General features: G+C 39.8%; 1 protein-coding gene and 1 long non-coding RNA gene across 8 annotated transcripts in view; one reads left to right on the forward strand and one right to left on the reverse strand.

Annotated features, from left to right (window-relative positions):
- Positions 1-26964, forward strand: part of dennd2b (DENN domain containing 2B) — a 397329-nt gene that overhangs the window by 362259 nt on the left and 8106 nt on the right. For all 7 annotated transcript variants that reach the window (XM_048606823.1, XM_048606826.1, XM_048606822.1 and 4 more), the window contains exons 15-18: positions 15363-15540; positions 17371-17412; positions 20900-21011; positions 24210-24449. In XM_048606823.1, coding sequence (XP_048462780.1) covers positions 15363-15540; positions 17371-17412; positions 20900-21011; positions 24210-24449 — 572 coding nt within the window. The remainder of the gene's footprint in view (positions 1-15362; positions 15541-17370; positions 17413-20899; positions 21012-24209; positions 24450-26964) is intronic.
- LOC125485200 lies at positions 14279-16725 on the reverse strand. Its single transcript, XR_007263941.1, has 2 exons — positions 16446-16725; positions 14279-14875 (listed from the first exon to the last, which is right to left on the reverse strand). It is a non-coding gene; the product is annotated as an uncharacterized LOC125485200 (long non-coding RNA).

Below are 26964 nucleotides of genomic sequence, written 5' to 3' on the forward strand. Positions count from 1 at the left end.
GATGCTGCTTGGCCTGCTGTGTTCATCCAGCCCTGCACCTTGTTGTCCTAAAAGGTACTTTGGTTCTGATTAATACTTACTTTAGTCCTCTCGTACCCAAGTCTTTTCTCTAGGCCAAATGAATTTCTAATTTCAGTGATATAACTGTAACCTTTGTGTAGTACTGTAATTACTCCAGGATTTGCTTTCACTACACTTGGAGCAGTTTTCTATGTCACTACTATAAGTATTTTTTGAATGACTATTAAACCAAGTCCTAACCCTAATCCAAAAGTCAAAATAGTTAGCCAGTCCAGAAATGATAAATAGCAAATAACTCTCCACAGTATTATACAATTTGATATAGTTTCATATAATTAAAATAAAATCAAATTTTGTTCCTGACCATTAGACAAGGAAATCTACTTGATTTAATATTTCTTTTTGCTGTTACGTATGGAGGAAAAAGAAGTAAAACCTCTGAACATCCTAAAGCACTTTGCAACCAACAATGTAGACTTGAAGTGCAGTCGCTGTTGCAATCAAGGGAATGCAGCAGTCAGTTTGCATAAAGCAATCTCCTGCTAACACCAGTGCGATGATAATCAGATAATTTGTTATATCAATTGAAGGATAAGTATTGACCAGCACAGACAGCTCCCCTACATTTCTTATATAGTGTCATTGGCTTTTTTTTACATCTAAGTGAGAGGTCAGACTGACTCTCAGTTTAACTTCTCATCTGTAAAATTGCAATTCTGACAGTGAAACACTCCCTCAGTGTTGCACACAAATGTCAGCCTTTTGTGATCAAGTCCTTACTTGAAACCATAACCTTCTAACTTGGATGATATAAATATAAATGGGAATGGTACTTCTGGTCAATATTTGTAGTATTTATGATTTCATATACTATTTCTAGCATTTGACTTTATTAAAAGAATAAAAGGCCCTTTTCAAATATTAAAAATGTTTAAGTGATTTTAAATGTGTCATGTGTGCACCTATAATTCTGCTGGCTTCTAAACATTTGCCCTGTGGGTATGCATCTGTGTTGTGTCATCAGTAAGAAATAAACTTTATTGCTATAAAATACTGCTGCTACTCAGTTGCAAGTCAGAGCACATATGTGGCAGAGCATTGTGGAAATGTCAGCTTGGTTTGCGTTCATCCAGCCAGAAGGTTCTTGGAACAAAATCGCTGAACCAAAGCCAGTTTCTTGTCCAAAATTGTGAAGCACAAAAAGGAACAAATAATTTACACAAAAAGTTACTAGCAAGAAAACAGAAGGAGAGGTGTCAGAGACAGGACTGTGCAGGAATTTTGGAAGCATTTATAGTTTGAAATCCTATTGCAGTTTCTCATGATAATGATACAGACCACAATCATGGTGCTGTGCTGTTTGTACATTTGTAATATACGTGCTTATGAAAGGAAAACCATCTTCCTCTGCAAACTGCCGCTGTTATAGGAGGACCACTTAAAAAAAACAATGCAGTAAGCAAACATGATGGAAACCTAATCAAAAAATTGCAGTGAATTAAATAGCTTTGAAAATAATTGCCGCAAAATTGAGTCAGACCCAAAAATGAATGCAGGTTTCATGCTGTGCAGTAACGCTTGCCCGTTAATGCAGGCAGTCTGCAAACTTCATACAGTCTGCTCATTTAAATGGTTGAAATGTGCAGCCAGTTTCAAGTGAACTGATGAGTAGTTGCACTTAAGGAGGTGTTGCCAAATCATGAGAGTCTAGTGTAGGTTCTGGTTAGCCTGTACTTTTGCCTGCACCTCTTAAAGAATGATGCATTGTAACAGAGAATTTGATACCTGGGATAATTGCAGGAATGGAATGGCAAAGTAGTGACTGCAAGATTTTCTGACAGTATTCTGGTGACTGTAGTCAGGGAGAGGTGGTGTTTTGAGGATATGTTATCTATTTGGAGGATGCTACAGATAAACAAGACAACGGTCATGTTAATTGTGATGATTCATGCAAAGATTCTGGCCTTAGCACATGGGATTAATACCCCAAGAGGTTCAGTGGCTACAATGATGATCAAGGGCAGTAAATACATCTTCAAATGACATCCTGTAAACTGCATGGCTAGCCTCTCATGTTGTTTAAAGGGTTGCACTTGACTACAAAAAATCTCTTAATTACATCTCCTGTCTAACATTCATATGGTTAACCTCAGCCTCATACACTTAACCATTTCTGTAAGTCCCCTCTCATAACTTGCAAACACTGGCTGCTACTCAACAATGACAATCACTTTATTATATTGCACCACACCCACTTTAACACTTGCCTTTCTGTTTCAAGACAATGCAATGCATTACCAGAAGATGTAGCACCTAATGGGATGAAGCCCCTCAGCCCCTCAGCCCTGCCATGAAAGACATGGTAATTGCTGTATTGGAGTGGCCATGACTGAGCCTGTGGCCAAAAACAAGGCTGAAGCTCATATAAAACCCTCACTGTCTCATTCAACACCACACTCATCCCAAAATATTTTCTCATTTACAAGCTGTAAGTGGTGTAAACATTTGTTGCTTGCTTCCCCCTTTGCAGCGTAAATAGAAGCCACTTCATGTTGAATACAGCTTAGTACTGCAGGGAAAAACACAATGAAAGAAACAATAAGGTGCAGAGGTAATTAATTGACTCTTGTATATAAAATACCTGTTTGATTTATAAATTTGCTTGGAAACTTTATTTTGTGTTGGTTTTTAGTTTAGAAATATGATCAAGAGGATCCAGAATAACAGTAACAGGGGAGGGACAGTATAGAACTATTGTTGAATGGGATTGAAATGCGATTGCATTCAGCAGTACCTCAGTTGGATGAGCCAATTGCAAAGACCCTAACCATGAAAGGAAAGTGTTGGTTGCCTCCATCCTTTCTGTCCTTAGATGGTGGCAAGATCTGTATCTTCATGTTGGGTGAGTTTGTGTAGGAAACAGCAGGCCATGATGAATCTAGACACGTACTGTAGGGATCTAGCAGAGCAGTCTGGGCAGCGGAAGCATTATTTAAACAACAAAGTCTTGTGTTCAATTTCATTTTGTAAGACAGTATGGTTTTTGTTATATGCATATGCTACTCAAATGTATGAGTTGTGTACGGGAATCATGAGCCACATTGTCAGCAGATAGCCCTCGTTGCCCAATAGGCACCCTGGTTTGTTGTCATGTCTCAAATACAAATGGTATAGTTACACACAGATTTTAAGAAGTGATGTACTTGCGTTAGAACCAGTTCAGAGAAGGTTCACAAGGCTGATTTCTGGTTTGAAGGGGTTGCCTTTGGGAGAAATGTTGAGCACGTTGGGCCTATACCCATTGAATTTTAGATGAACGACCTGCTGCCATACAAGTTGTCTGAAAAGGAAGTGGAATTTCTTTCAAATAGCAGTGCATCTTGGAGTTAGCATGTAGTGCCTGCAAAGAGATGTTCATGCAGTGAATCACACCTTAAATCCAGGAGAAGCCTGCTGTCTTCCTGAAGCTTCATTTCTCAGGCAAGAGGAAATAAAATGCATTCAGCTCTTTTGGAACATGGAAATTCACTGACTTCCTTACACAACAGTGGACAGCAACCTCGGGTATAATATCTTGCAAATATTATCTGCTCCACATTGAAGGAAGCCAGAGACATCATCTAGTACAGCCTCTCAGCCTGTCCTGAGGCTGCACTTGTGACTGCAGCAGGTGGCAGATTTTAGTGAGTGTCTACTTATGGAAATGGAAAAATCTATGGGAGAAATGGTGCTTAAACAATAGTACTTTTTAACAGATCTCCAGCTCATCAGTTAGCCTAAAAGCACATATCCATATCTAGTCCTTTCCATATCAGTTGGAAGATACTGTACACCATCTAACAACTAGCTTTTTGTCCATACTTTGGCTTAGAATTTCCAGTCAATTTGCACCAGAAATGGCACAAATTATGATTTTTGGCTCCAAAAAAATCTTGAAAATTTGGGCAAATTAGCCTTGCATTTTTTTTAAAACACTTCGATTTTCTAGATACTTTGAATTGATTTCAGAAGCCTTTGCTCCTGCTTAGTATTGTCCTTCCCACCCTTCATCCAAAAGAATGAAAATTCAAATTTCCTTTATTTACAGAAGTTCAGAACGGTGGTAATTTTGATCTCAGTACTTCCAGTGCACAAAATTTCTTTGGATTTATACTCCCGCCAAATAGATTGGCAGTTGCAGTGGAATTCACACAGTTGTTACCACAGATGGTCTAGATTCATGAAAGTAATGTGAAGCACATTTATGAAAAGTTTCTAAGAAGTAAATTAATGAGAACAGAATTTTAATAAAAATTTATAGTAGGTAAGCCAATGTCTTCACATCTAAGATACCAGTATATTTTCTATTTCAGTGCATTTGTTTGAATGTAATTACTAAACTGATATATCACAACAGAAGCTAAATGTCTGCTATTGATTGTCAATAAGCACATTGAAGTGGAGCTTAAAAACTGTAGAGACTAGCGAAGTGCAAACTGAAAAGAGATAATTAAAACTCTAAGATTACAGCTTATTTGGAATTTTAAGACAACTTTGCACACTTCATGTCAGGCATTTTGTTTTAATGAATACATGAAATATTTTAAAATTAAATTTGCTGAACTTCTTTGTAAAGTGTGGACAAGTACTGTGCAAACAATTAAGAATATAGCAATATAAAATTAATGGTATGCAGGTATATGTTGCATAACGTTATGGCTGGAAAAATAGAAAGCAGAAATATTATTCTTCCATGGATAATAAACATTTTCTCCTCTATTCTAAATATTTAGTTCTCAATTCAACTTAAATTTCCCCTGAATTGCACAACGGAGATCAAAACATCTCTTAGATGCTAATTCTGGGCTTTTGAAAAAAAAAATCTGTGATGACAAAGAGAGCTGGCCTGATTTTCTAATTGACCTAAAAGTCTGCTTGAAATTGTTGACCTCTAGCCAATTCTGGGGTGTACACCAATTGTCATTGCTGGGCTTGAAGCGTCACAATAAACCTAGAAAATAAATCAACAGCATCCACTTCTGGAATGCAAAATGAGTGCTAAAGAGTCCAATATCTAAGAATGCACACATTCTGCGACAAGTATTTGCCCAGATACTATATTATTTAAAATGCCCTATGCCAAAACAGGCATTTGGCACATTGTATGTGCAGTATGCTGGAGTCAGTTTTTGCAGGTAAAAAAGCAGTTGGAAAGTGGCCTTCTAAAGGCCTTTTGAAGGCTGTTCATAAAGCAGTAAGTAAAAATACACTCATCTAAATGCAGAACCAGGTGGGGACACTCTTATTCTTTCCATTTCCAGATTAAAAATGCAAATTTACAAACCTCCTTCTCCCACCCCAACTACAAACCTGACATTTTTCACCGTGGCCTCATGTGATTCTCACTTGTTCCAGAAAGGAAACCAGGGGGAAGCAGTGGAAGATCACATGACCCAGCGGAGTCAATATCTAAGTGTTGGGGAACGCTGCAGACCGTTAGCAGGTACATACGCCAAGGCGTCCTATTTTGTCTAGGACCTGCTGATCCCCCCCAGTCTTTCTCCTTTTGGCTTATACAACCTCAACTATGAAAGGTTATGTTTCAATTCCTTCACATCTTCATGGTGGAATAATGGACACCTGCCCAAAGGATTTCTGAAGTATAGAAAAAAAACCTGTCAAAATTGTCAGAGTAAATATTGTACAAAAAAAGAAAACTTTTGTAAAGAAAGTATAGAGAGTTTCTGTATCTGGAGTTTTGTTTGCTCCCATTCTAAGTCAAAACACAAAAGAAAAAAAATGACATAAAAGCAAATTAGCAGATGCTGGAGATCTAAAATAAAAACAGAAAGTGGGTGGCATGGTGGCTCAGTGGTTAGGAGTGCTGCCTCACAGTGCCAGGGATCCGAGTTCGATTCCAACCTTGGGTCACCATCTATTTGAAGATTGCACGTTCTCCCAAGCCTGCATGGGTTTCCTCCAGGTGCTCCAGTTTCCTCCCACAGTCCAAAGATGTGCAGGTTAGATGGATTGACCGTGCTAAATTGCCCCTGGTGTCCAAGGATGTGCAGATTAAGTGGGTTATCCGTGGAAAATGTGGGGGAACTAGGTCTGAGTAGAATGCTGTTTGAAGGATCAGTGCAGACTTAACAGGCCAAATGGCCTTTATCTGCACTGTAGTGATACTATGATTCTTGGAGAAACTCGGAGTCTGGCAGCATCTGTGAAAACAGTGTTAAAGTTTATAATCTAATAAATCTTCAGAAGGGTCATCGGACTCAAAACACTATTCTCTGTCAAAAGCCTTTAACCTTTAAATTCTGAAAAGCTGTGGATTTCCAAAATCCATAAGCAATAAGCTAGCCACTGTATGATCCCCCTTGCTAAGTGTGCTACATTCACAATAGCAATAGTGACTGGTACAGAAGGGATACAAGTTAATCAAGGGGAATACGAAAACTTAACCCTTCCAGTGCATCTTTTTGTTTACAGCCTTTTTTCTGCACGATGGTTGTATAGCCTCTTCAGTGATGAGCACACTAATAGATGCAGGAGTTCTACATCCCAATACTAAAATTCCACTGACAACTATTGTCATATACTCACTAGGAATGGCTTGGAATATATTTTGCTTACATTTGAATATGAAATAGAATTGCACACAGTAATTTGATAATCCTACTCAGAAAGCCTAAGGCTGCATTTGACCGAGTATGGCATCAAGGAGTCCTAGCAAAACTGGAATCAGTGGGAATTGGGGAAAACTCTCCACTGGTTAGAGTCATATTTGGCACATAGGAAGATGGTTGTGATTGTTGGAGGTCAGTAACCTCAGCTCCAGGACATCTTTTCAGGAGATCCTCAGTGTCGTGTCCTAAGCACACTCATCTTCAGCTGCTTCATCAATGACCTTACTTCCATTAGAAGATCAGAAGTGGGGATGTTTTCTGAAGATTGTGCAATGTTCAACAACATTCACAACTCTTGGATACTGAAGCAATCCATGTTTAAATGCAACAAGATCTGGACAATATCCAGACTTGGGTTGACAAGTGTCAAGTAACATTCATGCCACACAAGTGCCAGACAATGACCATATGCATTAAGAGACAAACTAACCATCATCTCTTGTCATTTAGTGCTGTTTCCATCACTGAATTTCCCCACTATCAACATCTTGGGGACCAGAAACTCAACTGGATTTGCCACATAAATACAGTGGCTACAAAGGCAGGTCAGAGGTTAGGAATACTGTGGGAAGTAACTCACCACCTGACTCCCAAAGCCTGTCCACCATCTACAAGGCATAAGTCAGGAATGTGATGGAATACTCCCAGCATGCCCAAATGATTCATGGCAGCAATAACAACACTCAAGAAGCTTAACTCCATCAAAGACAAAGCAGCCTGCTTGATTGGCACCACATTCACAAGTATCTACACCCTCCACCACCCATGCTTAGTACAGCAATGTGTACTATCTACAAGATGCACTGCAAAAATTTGCCAAAGATCCTCAGACAGCACCTTCCAAACCCATGACCACTTCCATCTAGAAGGACAAGGGCAGCAGATGCATGGGAACACCATCACTTACAAGTTCCCCTACAAGCCCCAGTCACCATTCTGACTTGGAAATATATTGCTGTTCGTTTGCTGTTGATGGCTCAAAGTTCTGGAATTCGCTCCTGAAGAGCATTGTGTGTCTGCCTATAGTGCATGGACTGCAGTAGTTCAAGAAGACAGTTCACCACCATCTTCTCAAAGGCAACTAGGGATGGGAAATAAACGCTGGCCAGTCAACAACATCCATGTCCCAAAGGTAAATAAAGAAAAATGTATAAAGTTGCAGATCCCTGTGACTGTGAGGTAATTTCATATGCAGCAGTTTTTTTTTTAGCAGAACAGCCCTTCTGTGACATGTATGTGTCCGTGCATCTTTTCTGTATTGCATATTCAAATAACCTTTCCTTTACTGAATTAGGGTTTGTTAATGTCAACCTCGCAATTCCATTATGTGGGCTATTTAAATAGATTTTAATGAGCAAAATTGATTTTTAAACGGTAGAGAATTTATAACCGAGGTGAATGCATAATTTCCACAGATACTGGCACAATTTACAACAAAACAGTTAATCCTGGTGGAATGAACACAATTTGTGGCTGAAGGTATATTTTTTAATGCAAAGTAAAAATTTAGAATTGCATGATACATTGCAGTTGATGTCTGATACAATGTCAGAACCCCTGACGTTTCTGCGGGGACAGGCCTTACAGAATCAAGGTCCCTTCAGTGACCGCCAATGGGCCTTTCTATAGGATTGACGTTCCCTATGGAGAAAGTCCCATCCCCAGAATGTTGTCGGCTCATCTGAGTTCAGCAGCTAGTCTTCGTCGCCTCTGCCAGTGGGAGCAGCAGTAGAGGCCCAGGATCATTGCGGGCCCTCAGGCCAAAGGTAAGTAAGGGTGGGGATCATTTGTGGGGGCAGAGGGTCTCAGACACAAGGCCAGGACCTGGCTGCCATGCTTCCGACCACAACAGGCTATACATTAACTCTGACCCTTTATTTTCAACGGCAAAACTCATAACCTGTGATAGTTCCCCCAGAAATCCATTTAATCATGTTGACCACTAACGCTGAATGGAAATGATTAAATAGAATTTGGTGAACTCAAAACATTGAAGATTAAGTAAATATTTAATTTAAAGTGTGTCCTTGGCTGAATGAATGCCTTTTTGTTCTATCTTTACAGGAAAGATAATGGATGTTATCAAAGGATGGGGAGAGTTATAATTCGTGGATTGTAATAAAACTGCCTATAAGAAGGATTTATGTTTCATAAGAAATTGCTAAAGTACCCTTTGAATTATACAATACGATACAAAACAGCATAGGAACATGCCTTTTCGCTCACCAAGCCTGCGCTGATTCCAAATGCTTATTTAGACCCGCTACTTATTGCCCACATGAGGTTTCTATCCCTCTGTTTGTCTCCTGTTCATGTGCCTGTCAAGATATGCCTTCAACATATCTTGCTTAACCTTAAACATTACCTGCTTTCACCACATCCACTGACAGTGCTTTCCAGGCAGCCACCACCCTCTTATCTTGAACGTGTGCCCTCTTGTAGTTGACCTTTCCACCCTAGGAAAAAGCCCCTGACCATCCACCCTATCTATGCCTCTCATAATTTTGTAGACTTCTATCAGGTTGCCCCTCAGTCTCTGTCTTTCCAGTGGCAACAATCCGAGTTAATTCAACCTCTTCTCCTAATTAAAACCCTCCAGACCAGGCAATATTCTCATAAACCTTCTCTGCACCCTCTCCAAAGGGTCCACATTCTTGTGGTGACCAGAACTGCATGGAATATTCCAAATGTGGCCTATAACTTGCTAACTTTTATATTTGATGCTCTGTTCGATGAAGGCAAGTCTCCCATATGCCGCCTTGACCACCTTATCCACCTGTGTGGCCATTTTCAGGGATCTGTAGACCTTTATGCCCAGATCCCTCCTGTATGTCAATGTGGCATTGTGGCTCAGTGGGTAGCACTGCTGCGTCACAACGCTAGGGACCCGGGTTCGATTCCACCCTTGGGCGACTGTCTGTGTGGAGTTTGCACATTCTCCCCGTACCTGCGTGGGTTTCCTCCGGGTGCTCCGGTTTTCTCCCAGTCCAAAGATGTGTAGCTTAGGTGGGTTATGGGGGATAGGTCTGGGTGGGATGCTCCAAGGGTCAGTGTGGACTTGTTGGACCAAAGGGCCAGTTTCCATACTGTAGGATTCTATGATCTATGTTCCTAAGGGTTCTGCCAATTATTGTATAATTCACAATTTGATCTTCCAAAATGCATCACCTTGCATTTGTCAAGATTAAACACTATTTGCCATTTCCTTGTCCAGATTTGTAATCTGTCTATATCCCACTGTATTCTTTGACAATCCTCCTGACTGTCTGCAGCTCCACCAGTTTTGGTGTCTTTGAATGCATTTTTCTAAGATGTTTCTACCCCACTTTCTTCCTTGGACATTGTGCCATGCTTGGGAATAATTATAGAAGAAGACCCTGCATCCACAGGGTCATTTTTATGCACACATTATTAATAATGCATGGTGTTAATCTAGCTATCAATAGAGATGTTACAGCAGAGCCAAGACCTGCCCTATTTCAATGTCTTTTCAGAAGCAGTTTTGCGCCTGGTGCATGGAACAGCCCTCAGTAACAGAAAACCTGACTGATTTATTCTGCTCTTCCTACCCTCATTCCTTCATAACTGCATATTGTAAAGGCCATGTCTTTTTATTTTTATGTATTTTGCTTGTGGACTGAAACTGGAAAGGAACTGTTTGAGAAATGAAGGATTGCTGTACTTTTTAACAACAAATAATCTGACATTTGTGATAAGGGCTGTTTACACAATCGTGTGTTCAAGCAGTGGAGGGAAGGTTTGCAGATGAGCTAGAGCCAAGGGGTGTGTATGAATGGAGTTTGGCTGGCAACAAATAGCTGATTGGTCTGTGCACTGGGGATCAGTTATCAATGACAAAGGCCTCTTGCCTGCCACCAAGTATGTGACCGGCTCCCAGGTAGCTGCACAGCTTGAGGGAGTGAGAATATTTGGTCAGAAGCCACAGATCTCCATAAGTGCAGGAGATATATCCTTTGTCTTCAGTTTAAAAAAAATACCTTAAGCCTAAAGAAAGCCTTTTTCCTCAGGATTTGCTGTAAGCCTTGGCCTTATGTGTGAACCCACCACCCTGTGAATCTGCAGGCAAACAAAAGTATCAGGAGGAGGATCAAGGTGCAGCACATCCTGACAAGCTAAAAAGGTCATCTTATTGAACCCTTTGAACCGGGGCAATTGAATTACATTCCTAGTACTTCTCTCTGTCCATTACAGCATGATTTTTTTCTGTGTGTATGTGTGTGGAGTTTATAAGAGGGTTTTAGTTTTAATTAGTAGAGTTACATGTTGATGGATCGTAATTTTTTTTGTGTGAAGCTGTGTAGCAAATAGTCATTCTTGTTAAGTACAGAAACCTGCTCCATGTTTTCTGTCATTCTGGTTCTAAAAGGCAGGTAAATTGAGGAATTTTACATACTTTTATAATTCTTTAACTTTTGTGAGGAGTCAGGGAATAGAGGGACTTGATTTCCAGCACATTACCTCAGTATGGCATAACAAGATATCCTGGTGTAATTTGCAAGACCTTTAATACCAGTGTAGCCATAGAATCTAAAGTATGAGTGTGCAAATTACTCCAAAAAATAACTGACCATAATGCTTAAACTAGAGCACTTGCTGCAACTTTTGGATTGCATCACTCAATTGCTTTAGAAGTACTGTATAAATGCAAGTTGTTGTCAGCATGGTGTCACATTATCACATGCTGGAGTTTTGTTTCAAGAAAGAGATTGTCATAAAATTATTAGTTGTGCTTAATGGATCTAATGAAAAGTTTTATGTACATATGTTGCTGAAAAAAGACACATTTTGTTGAAGCTTTTAATCTTGCATTTATTAGGGCAATTCATAAGAATACCACAGTAAGGGGAGAACAATATTAGAGGCAATTCCAGTACCAATCAGAGTGCATTTGCCAACCAATCAGCAGTCTCCTGTCATATCGAATGAATGTAGTTTTCCCTTTACATTTGTATTCTTGTAAATTGTCCTGATGAGTACAAAGCAAAAAAAACCTCAAAAATGTTTTTTTTTTTCCAGCAATTTTCAAGTTTTTCAGTACCAAATGACTATCCACTACTCGTGGTTTACCAAACTTTGGTTAAAAAATGTCAGTCAATCGTATTATATCAATTGCATAAAATCACCACAAAATTTCAAATCTGACCACATTGTAATAACTTTACAAATGAAACTCTGGGGGCCAGTAGTTTCCAAGAATGAGCAAATTTCTGTTTGAGAGGTAGAGGAAAAAAGCAAATGAGTTTGGGCTGGTAGTTCCAGAGATGATTGAAGATTTTGCCACCAGCCTTGGGGAGAAGGGATACCAAGAAGGCAGACCAGAGTCCATGTAATTAAGAGGGCTGGAGGTGATGGTAGAGCTGGGGTGCGTGCAGTGTGACCAGAAAGACATTAGGATACCAGCATGAACATTTAAAATTCAATTACCATGGAACAAAGGAGCCAATAAATATGACTGTGAACAAGATGATTGATAAACACAACTTTCTGTAATAGAATGCAGAAGGCTGAATTTTGAACTTCAGCAAGAAGGACACATACTAAATAGCTTCAAAAAGCAAGTACTTGCACTTATAGCACTTTATGACCACACCTAGATATCTCAACAATCTTTACAACTAATAATAATTATTTTTTGCAGGCAAACATAAAACAGTGATAGGGTAGAGCTAAGCATTACTACAGAGTTGGAAATAGTTTTGCTGATAGAAAGGAACCTGGATGTGAAGCTTGTTCAGAGTCAAACAAAAAGCTGGCATAGTCTAACCCACTCCAACTGGGGAGATAAATGGACTCAATGGCAACTGCTTAACCCCTTCACAATGATCGGTTTGTTGAAATCTTAACTCATTCTTGACTTGATTTTAGCTACACAACAAAACAGCACTGAGGTGACTGAAGTATTAATAATCCACGTTTACTCTTACATAATTCACTCCTAAAGACCCTAAATTAGTTATATCTATGCTAGGTGCTCTGACATCAGTTATTTAGAATTCAGTTACTCGCAGATAACCTATAGAAAGCAATTCCTTACCGAATGATTGAAAAGTTTTCTTTGACTCCTAAAGTTAATAGTAATGTGCTTTTTCCAAATTATTTATTCTATGATTTGAATTTTTAATAAGGTTTTAACATTTCATCAAAATCCGCAGGTATATGCTAATTACAGAATTAAAAATTTGTACATTACCACAAGACTATCAACTATAACGCCAGTGAAAAAGAAATTACTAAATGTTGCCACCTGGTGGCTTGGCAGAGCACTGAACGTACAGTCAACTTTCAAGACCACAAGGGAAAACCAAAAGTGATTATGCAATGTGCCACAATGGCCAGCATGCATGTGCAAATGCCAATGTGACATAAGCTGGTTACAACCGGATGCAAAAGGACAGAAATGTTCTTCTCAAACTCTATCCTAACGTTTCCTTTCACCAGTTTTAAACTAAGCCCTTAAATAACAGCAAACTACTGCAGATGCTGGAAGTAACACAGAGAATGCTGGAGGAACTCATCAGGTCTGGCCGCATCTGTGGAAAGAGGAGAGACAGAGTTAATATTTCAAGTCAAGTGTGACTTCTTTTCAGAACTGGACTTCTTCATGAACTGAATAAAACAAGGCTATCAAAATGAGTTCATTAACTGAAGTAAAGTGCTTTCAGATTCCTAGAATTTTAAACAGCTGGACCACCCAAATAGTTTTTGTTTTTCCAGGAGTGTTCATTAGATTAGTTAGAACACCAGTTATTTTGCTTGATTTTTTTTTTCCTTAATTGAGATAACTCTACTGAAAAAAACTGTTCTTTTAACTGTTCCTGTTTGCTCCAGTACGTTTTCTTCACTCATTCTCTAGCAGTATTCGGCTTACAAGTTTTGATACTAATTTAATAACTTTTATACTAATTGGCTGTGAGGCTAACAATTGCCACCCTGTAGTGTTTAGCAGATGGTCTCACCACCATTCCTTGTTTATCCAAGCTTCAAGTTGGTCAGCTGAAATGTGGTGTTTTGAAGGGAATCCCTGTGCTAAATTTCCTGATTTCCTTGCTACATGGTAAGGCATTTGTGAAGCTGAGCCATTGAAGCATCCTTACTGATCAAATCTGGCATTTAACATTCAGATCAAATATCAGGCTCTGGTATAACACCCTAGCTGCTGGGACATTCCCTTGCTAAAGAAAATTGTTTAACGTTCAGTGTGTTGGATATGATTGTTTATAGTTTTATTTGCTTAAAATGGCATCAATGGCAATATGTGATTAACCAAAAACAATGGGCAATGTTGAATGTACAATCAATGCCAATTATGATGGAAATTTAAATCCAGATTCATATTGTGAGAAAAAAAGAGGATCTGTGTAAAGTCAGAAAAAGAATCAAATAACTGAATGATCTAAGTTTCTATTGATGCAATCTGGCAATTGGTTCAAGACTCATTAGGCTGTGGTCAGTCTTGGTCCTGCAAGATAGAAAGCCATTCGAGGACATCTCTATGTGGTTGCAACTTAAATTTACCAATTTTCTGCTGTGAGAAAGCATGCAGTCAAGTAAAACTAGTATTGCTTCAGTTCCAATCTCATGAAATGTTTATTGAGTTTAGTTAAGATTACATGATTTTATTTAATTATACTCATTGAGTTTGCTACCAGAAAAAATGTATCCACTAACCAGCCAAAAAGAAAACATAAACCTTACATGACCACCAAACGTCACCCATGTATAGAACTTAAGGACTAAGCATAGTGTTTGACTGCGTGGACTGTAAGAGTTTCTAAACGTATGAGAAAGGAAAATACTGGTACGACAAATATAGGTCCTTTACAGTCTGAAATGGGAGAATTGACAATGACGAACAAGGAAATGGCAGAGGAACTGAACAAATTCTTTATTTCTTTTCTCACACAAGGACATACAAATAACTTCTCAAAAATATTGGAGAAGCATGAGGGAAAGAGGAGCTGAAGGAAATTAGTATCAGTTTAAAAAGCGCTGGAGAAATTAATAGGACCGATAGCTGATAACAACACTAGATCATGATAATCTATATCCCAGGGGGTGGTCTTGGAAATAGTGGATGCATTGGTTGTCGTCTGCCAAAATTCTGTAGATTCTGGATCAGTCAGCAGATTGATGCATGGAATTGAAGCGTGGAAAATATAATCCCACTATTAAAAAAAGGAGGGAGAAAGCAGAATTACATACTGGTTAGCCGAACATCAGTAGTAGGGAAATTGGCTGCAGTCTGTTATAAAGGATATGAATGCAGGATACATAGAAATCACCAACAGGATTATTCAAAATCAATATGGATTTTTGAAAGGGGTGTCATGTTTGATGCACCCAGTGGATCTTTGTGAGGGCTAACTGCCCCCAATTTGACTCCTGCTCCTATTTTCTACATTTCACCATACAATACATCTTATGGTTGAAATCACTAACAAAAAGCACATGGTATACTCTTTTATCTGAGACATGATCTAAATCCCTGGATGTTTTGGTATTTTTAACTCATCAAATTCTTTTCTCCAATATGTAAAAAAGCCCTAGCCCAAGATTATCATAATTTCTTTAGTAACTGGGACAATATTTTAGGGATACAATTGCATTGAACAGCAGAATTAATCATTGGTTGGTTTTGTCATGTTCACACAGCACTTTGTCCAGCTGTGCCCATGCTGTGGTGGCTCTGCTGTACCCATTCTCCTGGCAGCACACCTTTATACCAGTACTTCCATCCTCCATGATCGACATTGTCTGTTGTCCAACACCCTTCCTGGTGGGATTGCTCTCCAGTTCACTTTCTAAGCTAAAGGAACTTCCAGTAGAAGAAGTAAGTACTTCAAAATATTTCCCTATTTTAAGGAAGTGCATTTCCTGTCTGTAGGTTCTGTTAAACAAAACTTTTATTTGAAAGGCATAAAACATTCATCCAAATGTCTTACTGAGTTTCTCTATATTAAAACAGTGGCAGAATTTGTTTATTTGGAAACTAAAAGTGGGAAGGACTTCTGCTTGGGGGTGTGTTGGTTTTCTCATGGGATTATGCTCTCAGGTCATTACATATATGTGCGGGTGTAATATTTCAAATTTTATAGTCAGCTGGGCAGGAGGTTCTGTCCCCTGCTGGGACCTTCCAGGCTGTAACTTCTGGATACCATATGTGAAAGGTACCCAGACAGTGGTTCATCCAGGAGCAACCCAGGAACATCTGTCCACTTCTGCTGAGCATCCCTTACCCACTGGAAATGACAGAGGCCAGGCAAAAGGCAATGGCACACTTTAGCAACAGTTCCCTAGAAGTTCTCCAGAAGGCTGTGTAGGAGAGAAGAGAAGTTTTTTTTTTTCCCCCCCCATGGAGATTATCCTGACTGATGAAGGCCATTTGGACAGAAGTGGCTGCAGAGTTCATCATTGTGGGTAGCTCAGGAGAACCTAGCTCCAGTGTCACAATGGATTGCGTGATTTGTTGTGCACTGGCAAGGTATGTTCTGCTCTCTCTACTCAATGCTTTGTGCCCCTATGAGGGTTAGTTAGCATTGTAAAGTTTCTACTGCATAGGACTGTCACACACAAGATTGGATGCTGGGCATCACCATCAGATGTCTCATTGCAGCTTCCTATGTAGTTCTACTGGCACCACAGTGTCACTGTCCCTCTCACATCTGTCTGGGTTCACACCTAAAATGTAAAAGGAGTTACAACACTCAGCAGCTCATTTACCATCAACTCACTGACCTTCCTTCATGATTAGGAGAATATACATGTCTAATAACTTTTCACCAAAGGCTTGCTGGGTTAAATTGAGCAAACATCTGCTCGGCCCGAGACGTCAGCCTTTCTGCTCCTATGATGCTGCTTAGCCTGCTGTGTTCATCCAGCTCTGTACCTTGTTGTCTCGGATTCTCCAGCATCTGCAGTTCCTACTATCTCTGAAGGAAAAGACACATTTGAGATCTTGACATAGTCAAGTTTTCCTTCGGGCCTTTATCAGGCTGCTTGCGTTTAGGGTGCTTTATGCTATTCAGTTTGCCATTGTCACAGGAGTCTTCTCAACTGACCAACCATCAGGAAATAATGGGCACATTGTTCACATTTTCCTATCCACTTAATAGCTAACTACTTTTAATTTCATGTGACATGTATATACAGGAAACGTAAGCAGGATTTGTGGTACAGTATATTCATGACTGTGACTGGTAAATCCTGCTGTATGTGGTAAGACTAACTGTAGAACTGGCATTTTGCAAGCAGGTTGTTACATGGTCAGTCTGAACTCAGAATGTTGCTATGTTGCTGCAGCAGTTTGAAATAACTAATTCATCAGAGGTTAAGACTTAAAAGTGTTAAAGATTCAATGCCCTTGTCTTAACATCGCTTCTCTTGGAGGTCCTTAGGGATTGTTGTGAATGTTTTTGCACTGATGTTGTGACACCCATTTATAGCATGGTCCTTGAACAAACTGCTTATCTGTTTGGAATTCCAAAGCTTGGAGTAATACCTTAATTAGTTTTTCCTGAGGAGCTGGGCTGGCAGATTTCATATTTGCAGAAAGTCAAGGCCAAATATTTAATCTTGTGTGGGGTTTAGGCAAAAACAATTTTAGTTAAAGAGTCTACTGATTTCTCAATGATAATGAATTCTACAAAATTCTTTTCATCAGGCACTAATGGTTGATCTAGGGACAGATCGCTTCCTCCGACAGGTAAGACTCATAGCAGAAGTATTCCTGCATAAGAACCAAACTGTTAAATACTTGTGAATTTATAACTGGGATTGTAATGTTACCAGTTAAGTCTGTACTTTTGCTAGTCGTCTTTTGAGATTTTTTTTTTATTTATGGAGTGTTACAGGCTGACACAGTGGGTTAATGGTCCACAATGGCAATGAGCAGTGGGATGCTGGTTCTTCCCACATTTTCTTCGATTTCCATTTTATTTTGGAAAGGAACCAAATGGGGGAATGGGCAGAAGCAGAGCAGGGGCCATTGCCATTCAGTGTAGATCAAAGTACAGGCAAGGAAACGAGCTGCAGTATTTTTGCTAATGTAGCTTACAGATGAACGAAGAACATAGGAAATAAAAGCGAGAGTAAACTGGTTGTCCCATTAAGTCTGATCCCACACTCAAATTGGTTCATGAACATGAACATCCCACATTCAAGTCATTCATGGCTGATCTTCTACCTCAACAGTGTTTTCCCATGCATCCCCATATCTCTTGATGGTTTTGCTATCTAGGAATGTATCAATTTCTGTGTTCAACATACTCAGTTACTAGGGTTCCATAGTTCTCTGGGCTAGCATTGAAAGGTTAACCAGTATTCCTAGGACGGGGTTGTCAGACACATGCTTTTAAATTAGGGCATGGGTTTCCAGGTTGGGGGTCATGCAAAGAGGTTTGGGTTCAGAAGCAAGAGCAAGTGGGTGTCTTTTACCTGTCCTATGTTGAGCCCCCCCAACTTATGCACAAGCGAGCACAGATCCAGGAACCCATTCACTACCTCACCAATCTGACAGCATGCCGGAACTGGTTTATCAGTCAAAGTGGCTGACTTTTTTTTTTGTATCCTTGAGTTGAGATAATAGGAGCCCAAGTGGGAAAAGGTCTTTAATAGATCCTTACATTGTCATTAATTGAATGTGTAATGGCCTGCATCAGTGAAGGAGTGGAAAGGTTGAGCAGAGCCTTCCCAGTCAGAACAATTCGGATGGAGGCAGAAAGGCGGTGGCGTTCTGGGACATTCCCACCGGGTCTAATTAAATTGCCTTCCTGCTGCTTTTGGGAATGAAAGATACCACCCTTCATAGGTTCTGAATAGCTGGAGAAACCATTCTGGTTTATTACCTGTAATCGACTATCTTTATAACCACCATTTTCAACTTTCAGCCTTGTCGATCATCAGAGCAGGGCGTTTGTCAAATTTCAATCCCATTCATTTATCCAATGCTACTTTTTTTAGCAATACTAATTTCTGTCAGTTCCATTTTCCCACTAATTCCTTTGATCTTTGTTTTTTTGGGCAATTTCTTGTAACTTCATCCCTGAGGGCAGACACAAAGCATCTGTTTAGTTTTCCTACCATCTTAGCATTCCCTGTTATTAATGGAAGAAGGTAGTCAGTGAGAGAAGAGTAAGGTGAGAAGAGTATAGATTGGGGTTTGAAAGGAAGAAGGTGGGGAGAATCGAGGTTGGTAATGTTGTAAAAGAGTGAGAAAATGGTACTGGCTGACTTTGTTGGGAGGGGAAAAGTTAAAATAAGTTAAAGTCAAATTAAATAAAAAAATTTACTTTCCTTTTGGACTGAGATTGTGTGGCAGCCGTAAGAAGGACTGCATCCGGGGCTGGGGTACACAGCTTATTGTGGGAGCCAAAGAGAATGCCTATTAAGTGACCAAAACCAAGATGGATAAGCTTTTAGCTTATCTGGACCTTAATGATATAGTTAACCGATAGTGACAGCAGCTATGAGATTTATCAAGGAGGTGATGATATGCAACAGACTGTCAGCAGTCCACGTTTGAAAGCTTAACTACATCCTTCTGGTTAGCTTTGTCAAGAGTGCCATCTGAACAATGAAGGTGAATGCCATTGACAGAAACCTAGAGTACACTCCAGGTAACTGTGCAGACATGGCAGAAGATATCATTGAAGTGTTTTAAGGCAAAGTGGTAGATTTGAATAAAAATAGTGGATGTCTTGGGATAGGATATATGGAAAAGTTTTTAAGGAAGATGCTGTACTTAGCAACAGAGAATGAGGAGGATCAGAAACTTGGTTGTGGTCACTTGTTGCTAATGATTATAGGCACCTTACATGCTTTTCCAACACTCTCAATGACTCTTAATCTACTGCCCTGTTGTAACCAAGCTTCTCGGACTCTATATGCCAATGTTGTCCTTCACTCCTCTGAAAATGAGTAATTTCTAATAATCCCACCTCCTTGCTTTCTCTCCTTGCAAAAGACATCACGGAACTTGGCAAAAGTCAGAGGTATTGGGTTATGAGAGGATTGTGACGTTGTACAGCTGCACAAGTGAGAGTCAGTATAGTCTACTACAATGTTTGAATCACTAAAGCTGTCCCAGTTTTCTTCCTCCCCTGCTGTGCAGCAGAGATAACCATGGTGCCACAAACTTGGCTGTTACTGTTTTTTTCTCTCTCTGAGAGGCCACCCTCCAATTGCACTCCCCCATCCCCCCAAAAACAGCATCCAAACAATATATCTGTATGAGAGGGGAATGGCCATAGGGTCTCCTGCACCGTCTGTCAATTAGTGGCTGTTTATATCATGACCTTTCGAGGCACCCATTTTTGAGAGGATTCATCTATAATTCCCTGCTGCTGCCTATTAGCTATGTAAATAAACATCTGCTAAATCTTTGATGCTGATGCTTCCTCCAAAATGCTCAATAATGCTAAGTTGGAGACCAGATGTCATAAATACAGAGTTAGTTCTTTAAATTGTCTCGTGAGAGATAAAAATACTTTGCAGGCCTGCACTAAACTTACAACTCTTCAAAATGAAACAATCCAGTTATTTCTGATCAAAAGAATTATTATTGAAATCTCACTAAATATGTAACTCATTAAGGTCTTCTAATTAAAGAACCAAATTAAACTCTGAAGTAAATGTAATTAACAATCCAAATTGTGCCAGAATTCCCTTCTCAGGTACTGGTTGCTTGGCATCATGCTATGGATGTAGGGGGTGGGCAGGGGCAGGCGTTTGAGGGTGTTGGAGGGAGGAGCAATTGCTCTCCATGCAGTTTTTTAAATTTATTACACTGATGTTTAAGGCCAAATTTAACAGTGGAAATTGTCAACATTATTGTCTGAGAATCGTATTGGTCATGATACTGAAGAATATTTTTCATGGCAAAGTATTTTATTAATGTCAAAAAACAAGAGCTTTAAAAGTTGTCCTTTATCTTCTGCTGAAGGAATAGACTTCTCTGCAAGTGTTGAATAAGCCTTTTGTACTTGAAGAACAGTGCTACTTATTTTTTGTTATAACTTACAATTACGTTAGTACAGTATATATAAAAGAAACAAGTAGTTTTTGGGACACATTGCATGAAGAAACCGCAAAAGCTCTAAACAGAATTTAAAAGACAACTTTTATTTGGTATTTGGAAAGGAAACAATGGATTGGACAAAATATGTTTTCTTTTAATTTTATAATTTACTTAGATGGATGATGAGGACTCGCTGATACCACGGAAACTACAGGCTGCCCTAGAGCAGGCTCTAGAGCAAAAGAATGAACTAGTTACTCCAGATTCAGACAGTGAATCAGACGATGGTGAGGAATTTGTTCATATGTCTCTTTAGAACAGTTCATTAAAAATTAGTTCTCGCCCATGCTTGTTTCCTTTTGCAAGTTTTTTGATGGAAGTATGGATAATTTTCTGTGTAAAGTCATATTTGAGTAAAATTCACATATCCAGAAGGGGGCAAGCAAAACTCTGGCATAACGTGTATTTTACTGAAAGTGCAGTATTGTTAATGTTATTACTGTTATTGGCAATGAGGCTAATTTAGTTCTATATTCTGACTGCATTCACAACATAGCAGTGCTGTTGCTGATACCCCGACTTTGTGACAATACGATGACATAAACAACATAGCACTCAGTCTGGCCCTCATGAGCCAAAGACTGAAATTGCTAGAAATGCTCAGCAGATCTAGCACCATAAGTAGAGAATTACTTTTCCATGAAGCAGTGTCTGAGTAATCATGCCAACAGCTGTCTCGGGTACAATTGGCTGCAGTTGGTCACCAATATGCTTGCAGGAGCTAGTCGGGGTTTCATAAAGATCTAGCAGACCTTATAAGACTGCAGACCTAACAGCAACATTTAGACATGAAAACGTTTTTTTAAAGATATTAGTTAATTAAAGCAGTATGTCCACACAACAGAAATTCTACCATTCTCCAACCAGCATTCCACTAAAAGAACCCTCCCCATTATGCACTGTTCCATATGTTAGCCAGGAAATAATGAATCCTCGTGTAATTTAAGACCACCAGTTGTACTGGAGGAAAGGTAACATGACATGGGAAAAATAATTGTTGAAAGCACAAAAATGATGATGTATTCTGACTTGACTTTAGTGTACTGATTTTTGACAATAAATTTGTTTAGAATCCCTACAGTGTGGAAACAGGTCATTCGGCCCACCAACTCTCCAAAGAGCATCCCACCCAGACTCACCTCCTTAATCTATCTCTGTAACCCTGCATTCCCCATGGCTAATCCACATAACCTACACATCCCTGGACACTATAGACAATTTAGCATGGCCAGTCCACCTAACCTACACATTCTTGGACTTTGCGAGGAAACCAGAGCACCTGGCAGAAATGCACTCAGACATAGGGAGAATGTGCAAACTCCACACACAGTCTCCTGAGGTTGGAATTGAATCCAGATCCCTGGCACAGTGAGGCAGCAGTGCTAACCACTGAGCCAATCTATAAAATATCAGAATAAGGTTTTCAGCATACCAACCAGACCATCATTTATCCAAAAACTAATTTGGCAGACACTCTGACACAAGTCCTCCTGCTCTTGATGCCAGTTATTAGAGGCACTGTACTCCATCAACTCTCCACTCTTTCATAGACACAAATCTCTCTCTCCTAGCAACTGCTGTTCATTCTGGCCCTCTTGTCATCATATCCCACCTCTTCACTCTTCTGTCACTCTTCACCTGTCACCTATCACTGTTCTGATCCTACAATATAGTTAAATTGGTACGCTCTCTTTTGTTTCCTCAGTTCAGTTTTGGATTGTTTCCTACACATTAATGTGCATGAATGACATTCTTCTGCATCCCTCAGCTCTTTAGGAATGTATTCTCCCTCCATTCCTTCTTTGTAAAAGCCACATGTTCCAAAGTATGACTTAAAGCTTTTCTTCTTCTCCCCCTAAAACATTGACCTGAAGTGGAAATAATTGTCGCTGACTACATGAAGTTCTGTGACCTATCTTGATCATAGTCTGCAGCATGGATACAAAAGCAGAGTTGTGAGAGAGGCATATATTGGCCCGTACGTTGCTAGTAAAGCCGTGTTCCCTGTTGAATCATCAACAGTAGATAAACTCCTTGAGGTCTATGTACAGTTCAATGACATGCAAGTGTTCCTTGAATCTTTGAAATTTCCTGTTTGGTGGCAAACTAGCTGTGTATAAGTATTGATTACAGCTCCCTGGTTTTTCTCCTCTACTGTGCTGTTTCCAAAATAACCAGAACTGAGGAAGTTGGTAGAGAAGTGCAGGTAGTGCAGCGAGTTTGGAAAGTGTGGAGACAGGTATTCAGGAAGTGGAAGAGAGCTGTGGTTGATAGAGGGGTCCAGAGGAACAGACGTTGGCTAGGCTGGGGTAAGGATGTGGAGAGGAGCCGGGATAGGGAGGTGTTGGAGTGCAGGGTTGCTGAAGCTGTAGGGTGGAGAGATGCAGGAGATATGGGTGAGGGGTCAGTGGGATGCCGAGTGGAGAGAGGAGCCAGGGAGGTGGAGCGTTAGTTGGGGGAGGGGGTGGTGAACAGAGCTAGGGGAACAGGATTGTCTGGAATACTTGCGTTGGTTTAAAGGCAAGAGGGCAGGGAGGATGGTAGTATGGTGGTAATGTCACTGGGCTACTAATCCAGATACTCAGCTGGAGCTCTGGGGGCATTGTTTCACATCCTGACCTGGCAGTTAGTTGAACTTAAATTCAATGAATAAAATCTAGAATTGAACACTAATTTCAGAATGGCCATGAAAGCTATTATTGATTGTCATTAAAAAAAAAAAAAGTCTGACACGCTAACATATTTTAGCAAATGAAATCTGCTGGCCATACCTGGTCTGGACTACTTGCGGCTTCTGATCCATATGGGTTGACTCTAAACTGCCCTCTGAAATGGCTTAATCAGCTGCTTAGTTTGAGGCACTCAGGAATGGGCAAAAAATATAGGCCTTGCCAATTATTTCCATATCCCATCAAAGAACATTTAAAAAAAATAAAAATTTCTCCTGACCAGGCTCTGCACTTACTAGGGGCAGTCCTAAAAGAAAGTGATGTAAAAAGTATAATAAAGAGCTGAAGTAGGCTATTGATCCCCTTAAGCCTGTTCCACCATTCAAAAAGCTCTGGTTACTCCACATTTCTGCTTACTTCTGACAATCCTTCAGCCCTTGTTTATCAAAAATCTATCTACCTCTGTCCTAAACATGTTCAAAGACCCTGTTCCACCATCTTTTAAGAAAGGGCATTTCAAAGACTCATGACCCTCTGTGAGAAAACATTTCTCCTCATCTCTGTGTTAATTGACAACATCTTAATTTTAACAAGTGACCTCTAGTTCTTGATTCTACCACAATAGTAAATGTCCTTTCCATGTTCACCCTGTCAAGAACAGAATTACCGAAAAGAGCTGAGCTAAACTGAAGAGAAACCTTGATATCAAAGTCTCTAAGGTTTTAAAATTTTACTTTATCTCCCCCCACATTGCAGAGTGTAACACACTGAATAATCTGGTCTCAGAAGCCTTCATTCGCTTCTTTGTGGAAACTGTCGGCCATTATTCTTTATTTTTGACCCAAAATGAGAGGAATGAACGAATATTCCAAAGAGAAGCTTTCCGCAAGTCAGTCGCTTCCAAGAGTATCCGAAGATTTCTGGAGGTCTTCATGGAGTCACAAATGTTTGCTGGATTCATACAGGACAGGGAACTGCGAAAGTGCAGGGCAAAAGGTAAAGTTGAAGTTTCTAACAGCATAGCATTTGGCCCTTCCCTGTAATGATCACAGAGCATTTCATATAATGTAGCATTCCAGACTTGCCTCCGTACTTTAACTTACCCTTGCCCAAGGCACTTAGTACTGAATGTGATGTGTTTTAATATGGCCACATTCTTGATTCATCAGCTCAAATTTCTGTTACCCTTCATGACAGATGTATAATCACTCGTACTTCATTCCATGATTTAGAATTCAAAATACTTTCACTGGACGCAACCCAAGTTTGAAAGCTACAATCCCTCACATTGACAGCTGATTTTCGCAGTTGAAATAATGAAACATTTCTATCATTCGTTGTTACAGATTATCGCGTTGTTGCACTATCACTAGGGAGGTGGTAGTTTAGCAATGTCACTGGACAAGTAACCCAAAGGCCCAGGATATTGCAATGGATGCATAGATCCACCTTCCACCGTAACATCTGGTGAAGTTTAAATTCATTTAGTAAAATCTGGAACGTAAAGCTTATCTCAGAAATGGTGACCATGCCAAGTATCATCAACTAAAACACATTTGGATCCTTAATGTCCTTTAGGGAAAGAATTATGCGATCCTTACACAGGCATGATCTGCATGTGACTCCAGATTCACAACAATGTGGTTGACTGTGAAGTGCCCTGACAAGCCATGAGGACAATTACAAATGGGCAACAAAATGGTCACATTCCAAGACAGAATAAAGAAAACTTTTCAAATACATAAAAAATGGTCTGGTATGCTGGTTATGCTTTTAAAGAATGATTATCTGAGAATGATTCAAAGAATGACCCTTTTCATGGTCTTGTCATTGCAATTAGAGTAAAATTTGCATTATCTTAAAAAAAACAGAGGCAATATAATGAAGAACACAATATTGGAGACTTGATAATAGATCCAAAAAGTAATGCTCGATTCGCCCAGGCCCGTTAAGAGTGCAATTCAGTAACGTATTGCTTATCACTAAACTCAAATGCCGCAGTGCACCTGTGTCTGCTGCGAGTGCATCTCCATTAAGAACAGCCCTGGAAAGCATGTTGGTACGAAAACTAATTGTTAGAATGGACAAATCTTCTGTTAGAAGAAGTGAAGAATTTCAGTGCCATAGTGTTGCTTTAAAGGTGATACATGGGTAGGTCATTCATCATTCGTGTTGTGTAAGATTGGACAATACAGAAACTGTTTAAAATTATTTTAGCAGGACATTGGCCTCCTCCTGTTTTTGGGCAGTAATTTCAAGGCTGCAGTGGATGGGAATGTTATAGTTTGTTATCCCAACTCATATACGTGGCCTGGAGCACTCCAACGAAGGTCCATCCTGTGGTAGAAACTAGCACAGCCAAAAAGACCGTAAAGCGAGGCATGTTATGTCCAGTCTTTTAACTTGACTCCAGTCCCTCCACATACTAATTAGAGTGTCTGGCTGACAGGGCCTTGAGATAGGTGACACATTCTTTGCACACCAGCCAGAACAGAAAATACAGTGAGAGTCTGAAAATGTTATGTCTTGTCTAGTTGAATGTGTCTAATTAACCTGTGTCTGCTGCGAGTGCATCTCCATTAAGAACAGCCCTGGAAAGTATGGAGAAACACAAAAAGGGCCGCTACTCAGTAAACCCATTTCTTATGTCCCTTTTCCCTTACCTTTGACCCCAGTGACCAAAATATTCCACAGGAAAAGGATGAAGAGTATCCACCTTTTTGACCCCAGAAGATGAATGTCACAAACGGTCATGTAGATTTGAATGCAGTTGTCTAGAAGAAAGATCTCCTGAACTACTCGAAGCCCACTGCCATTCCCATGTAAATTTTTTGGCATAGTTGAAAACTAGGACCTGAACCAATGTCAATATTTCTGGATAGAAGTACAAAGAACTGTGGATGCTGGAAATCAGAAACTGCTGGAAAAGCTCAGCAAGTCTGGCAGCATCTGTGGAGAGAAGGCGGAGTTAATGTTTTGTTCTTCAGTACACAGGAAGGGTCACTGGACCCAAAACGTTTTCACTCCACAGATGCTGCCAGACCGGCTGACCTTTTCGAGCAATCTCTGTTTTTGTTGCCAATATTTCTGGGTTGGCAGTTCTTGCCTTGTTGGTGTTTTGGCGGAACAGGCTGTTGTTGCAGCAGATGGAAGTCTTTTGGCTATAAGGGATATTGCCAGTTTAGTGACAGTTGATACGGCCAATTAAACCCACTATGAACTGGGTTAAGATTGCAAAGTCACTACAGACAGACAGACAGACAAAAGCAAAATGCGCACACCACTTCAGAGACTAGAACAATCGTAACAAAGGAAGTTGTTAATAATTCCAATATGTTACAACTGAGCCCAATGTGCAGCAATTTCAAATCATCACGCAGTTACATTGAAACATAATTCATAATCAAACATCAAATAAATCAGAATATAAAATGACTATTTATAACATTATAATCCTTTCTAAGTTTAACTTTGAACAATTATTAAATTAAGTTTCAAATTAATACGTTAA

The sequence above is a fragment of the Rhincodon typus genome, chromosome 17 (genome assembly GCF_021869965.1).
Source record: "Rhincodon typus isolate 14 chromosome 17, sRhiTyp1.1, whole genome shotgun sequence".
Lineage (NCBI taxonomy): Eukaryota > Metazoa > Chordata > Chondrichthyes > Orectolobiformes > Rhincodontidae > Rhincodon > Rhincodon typus.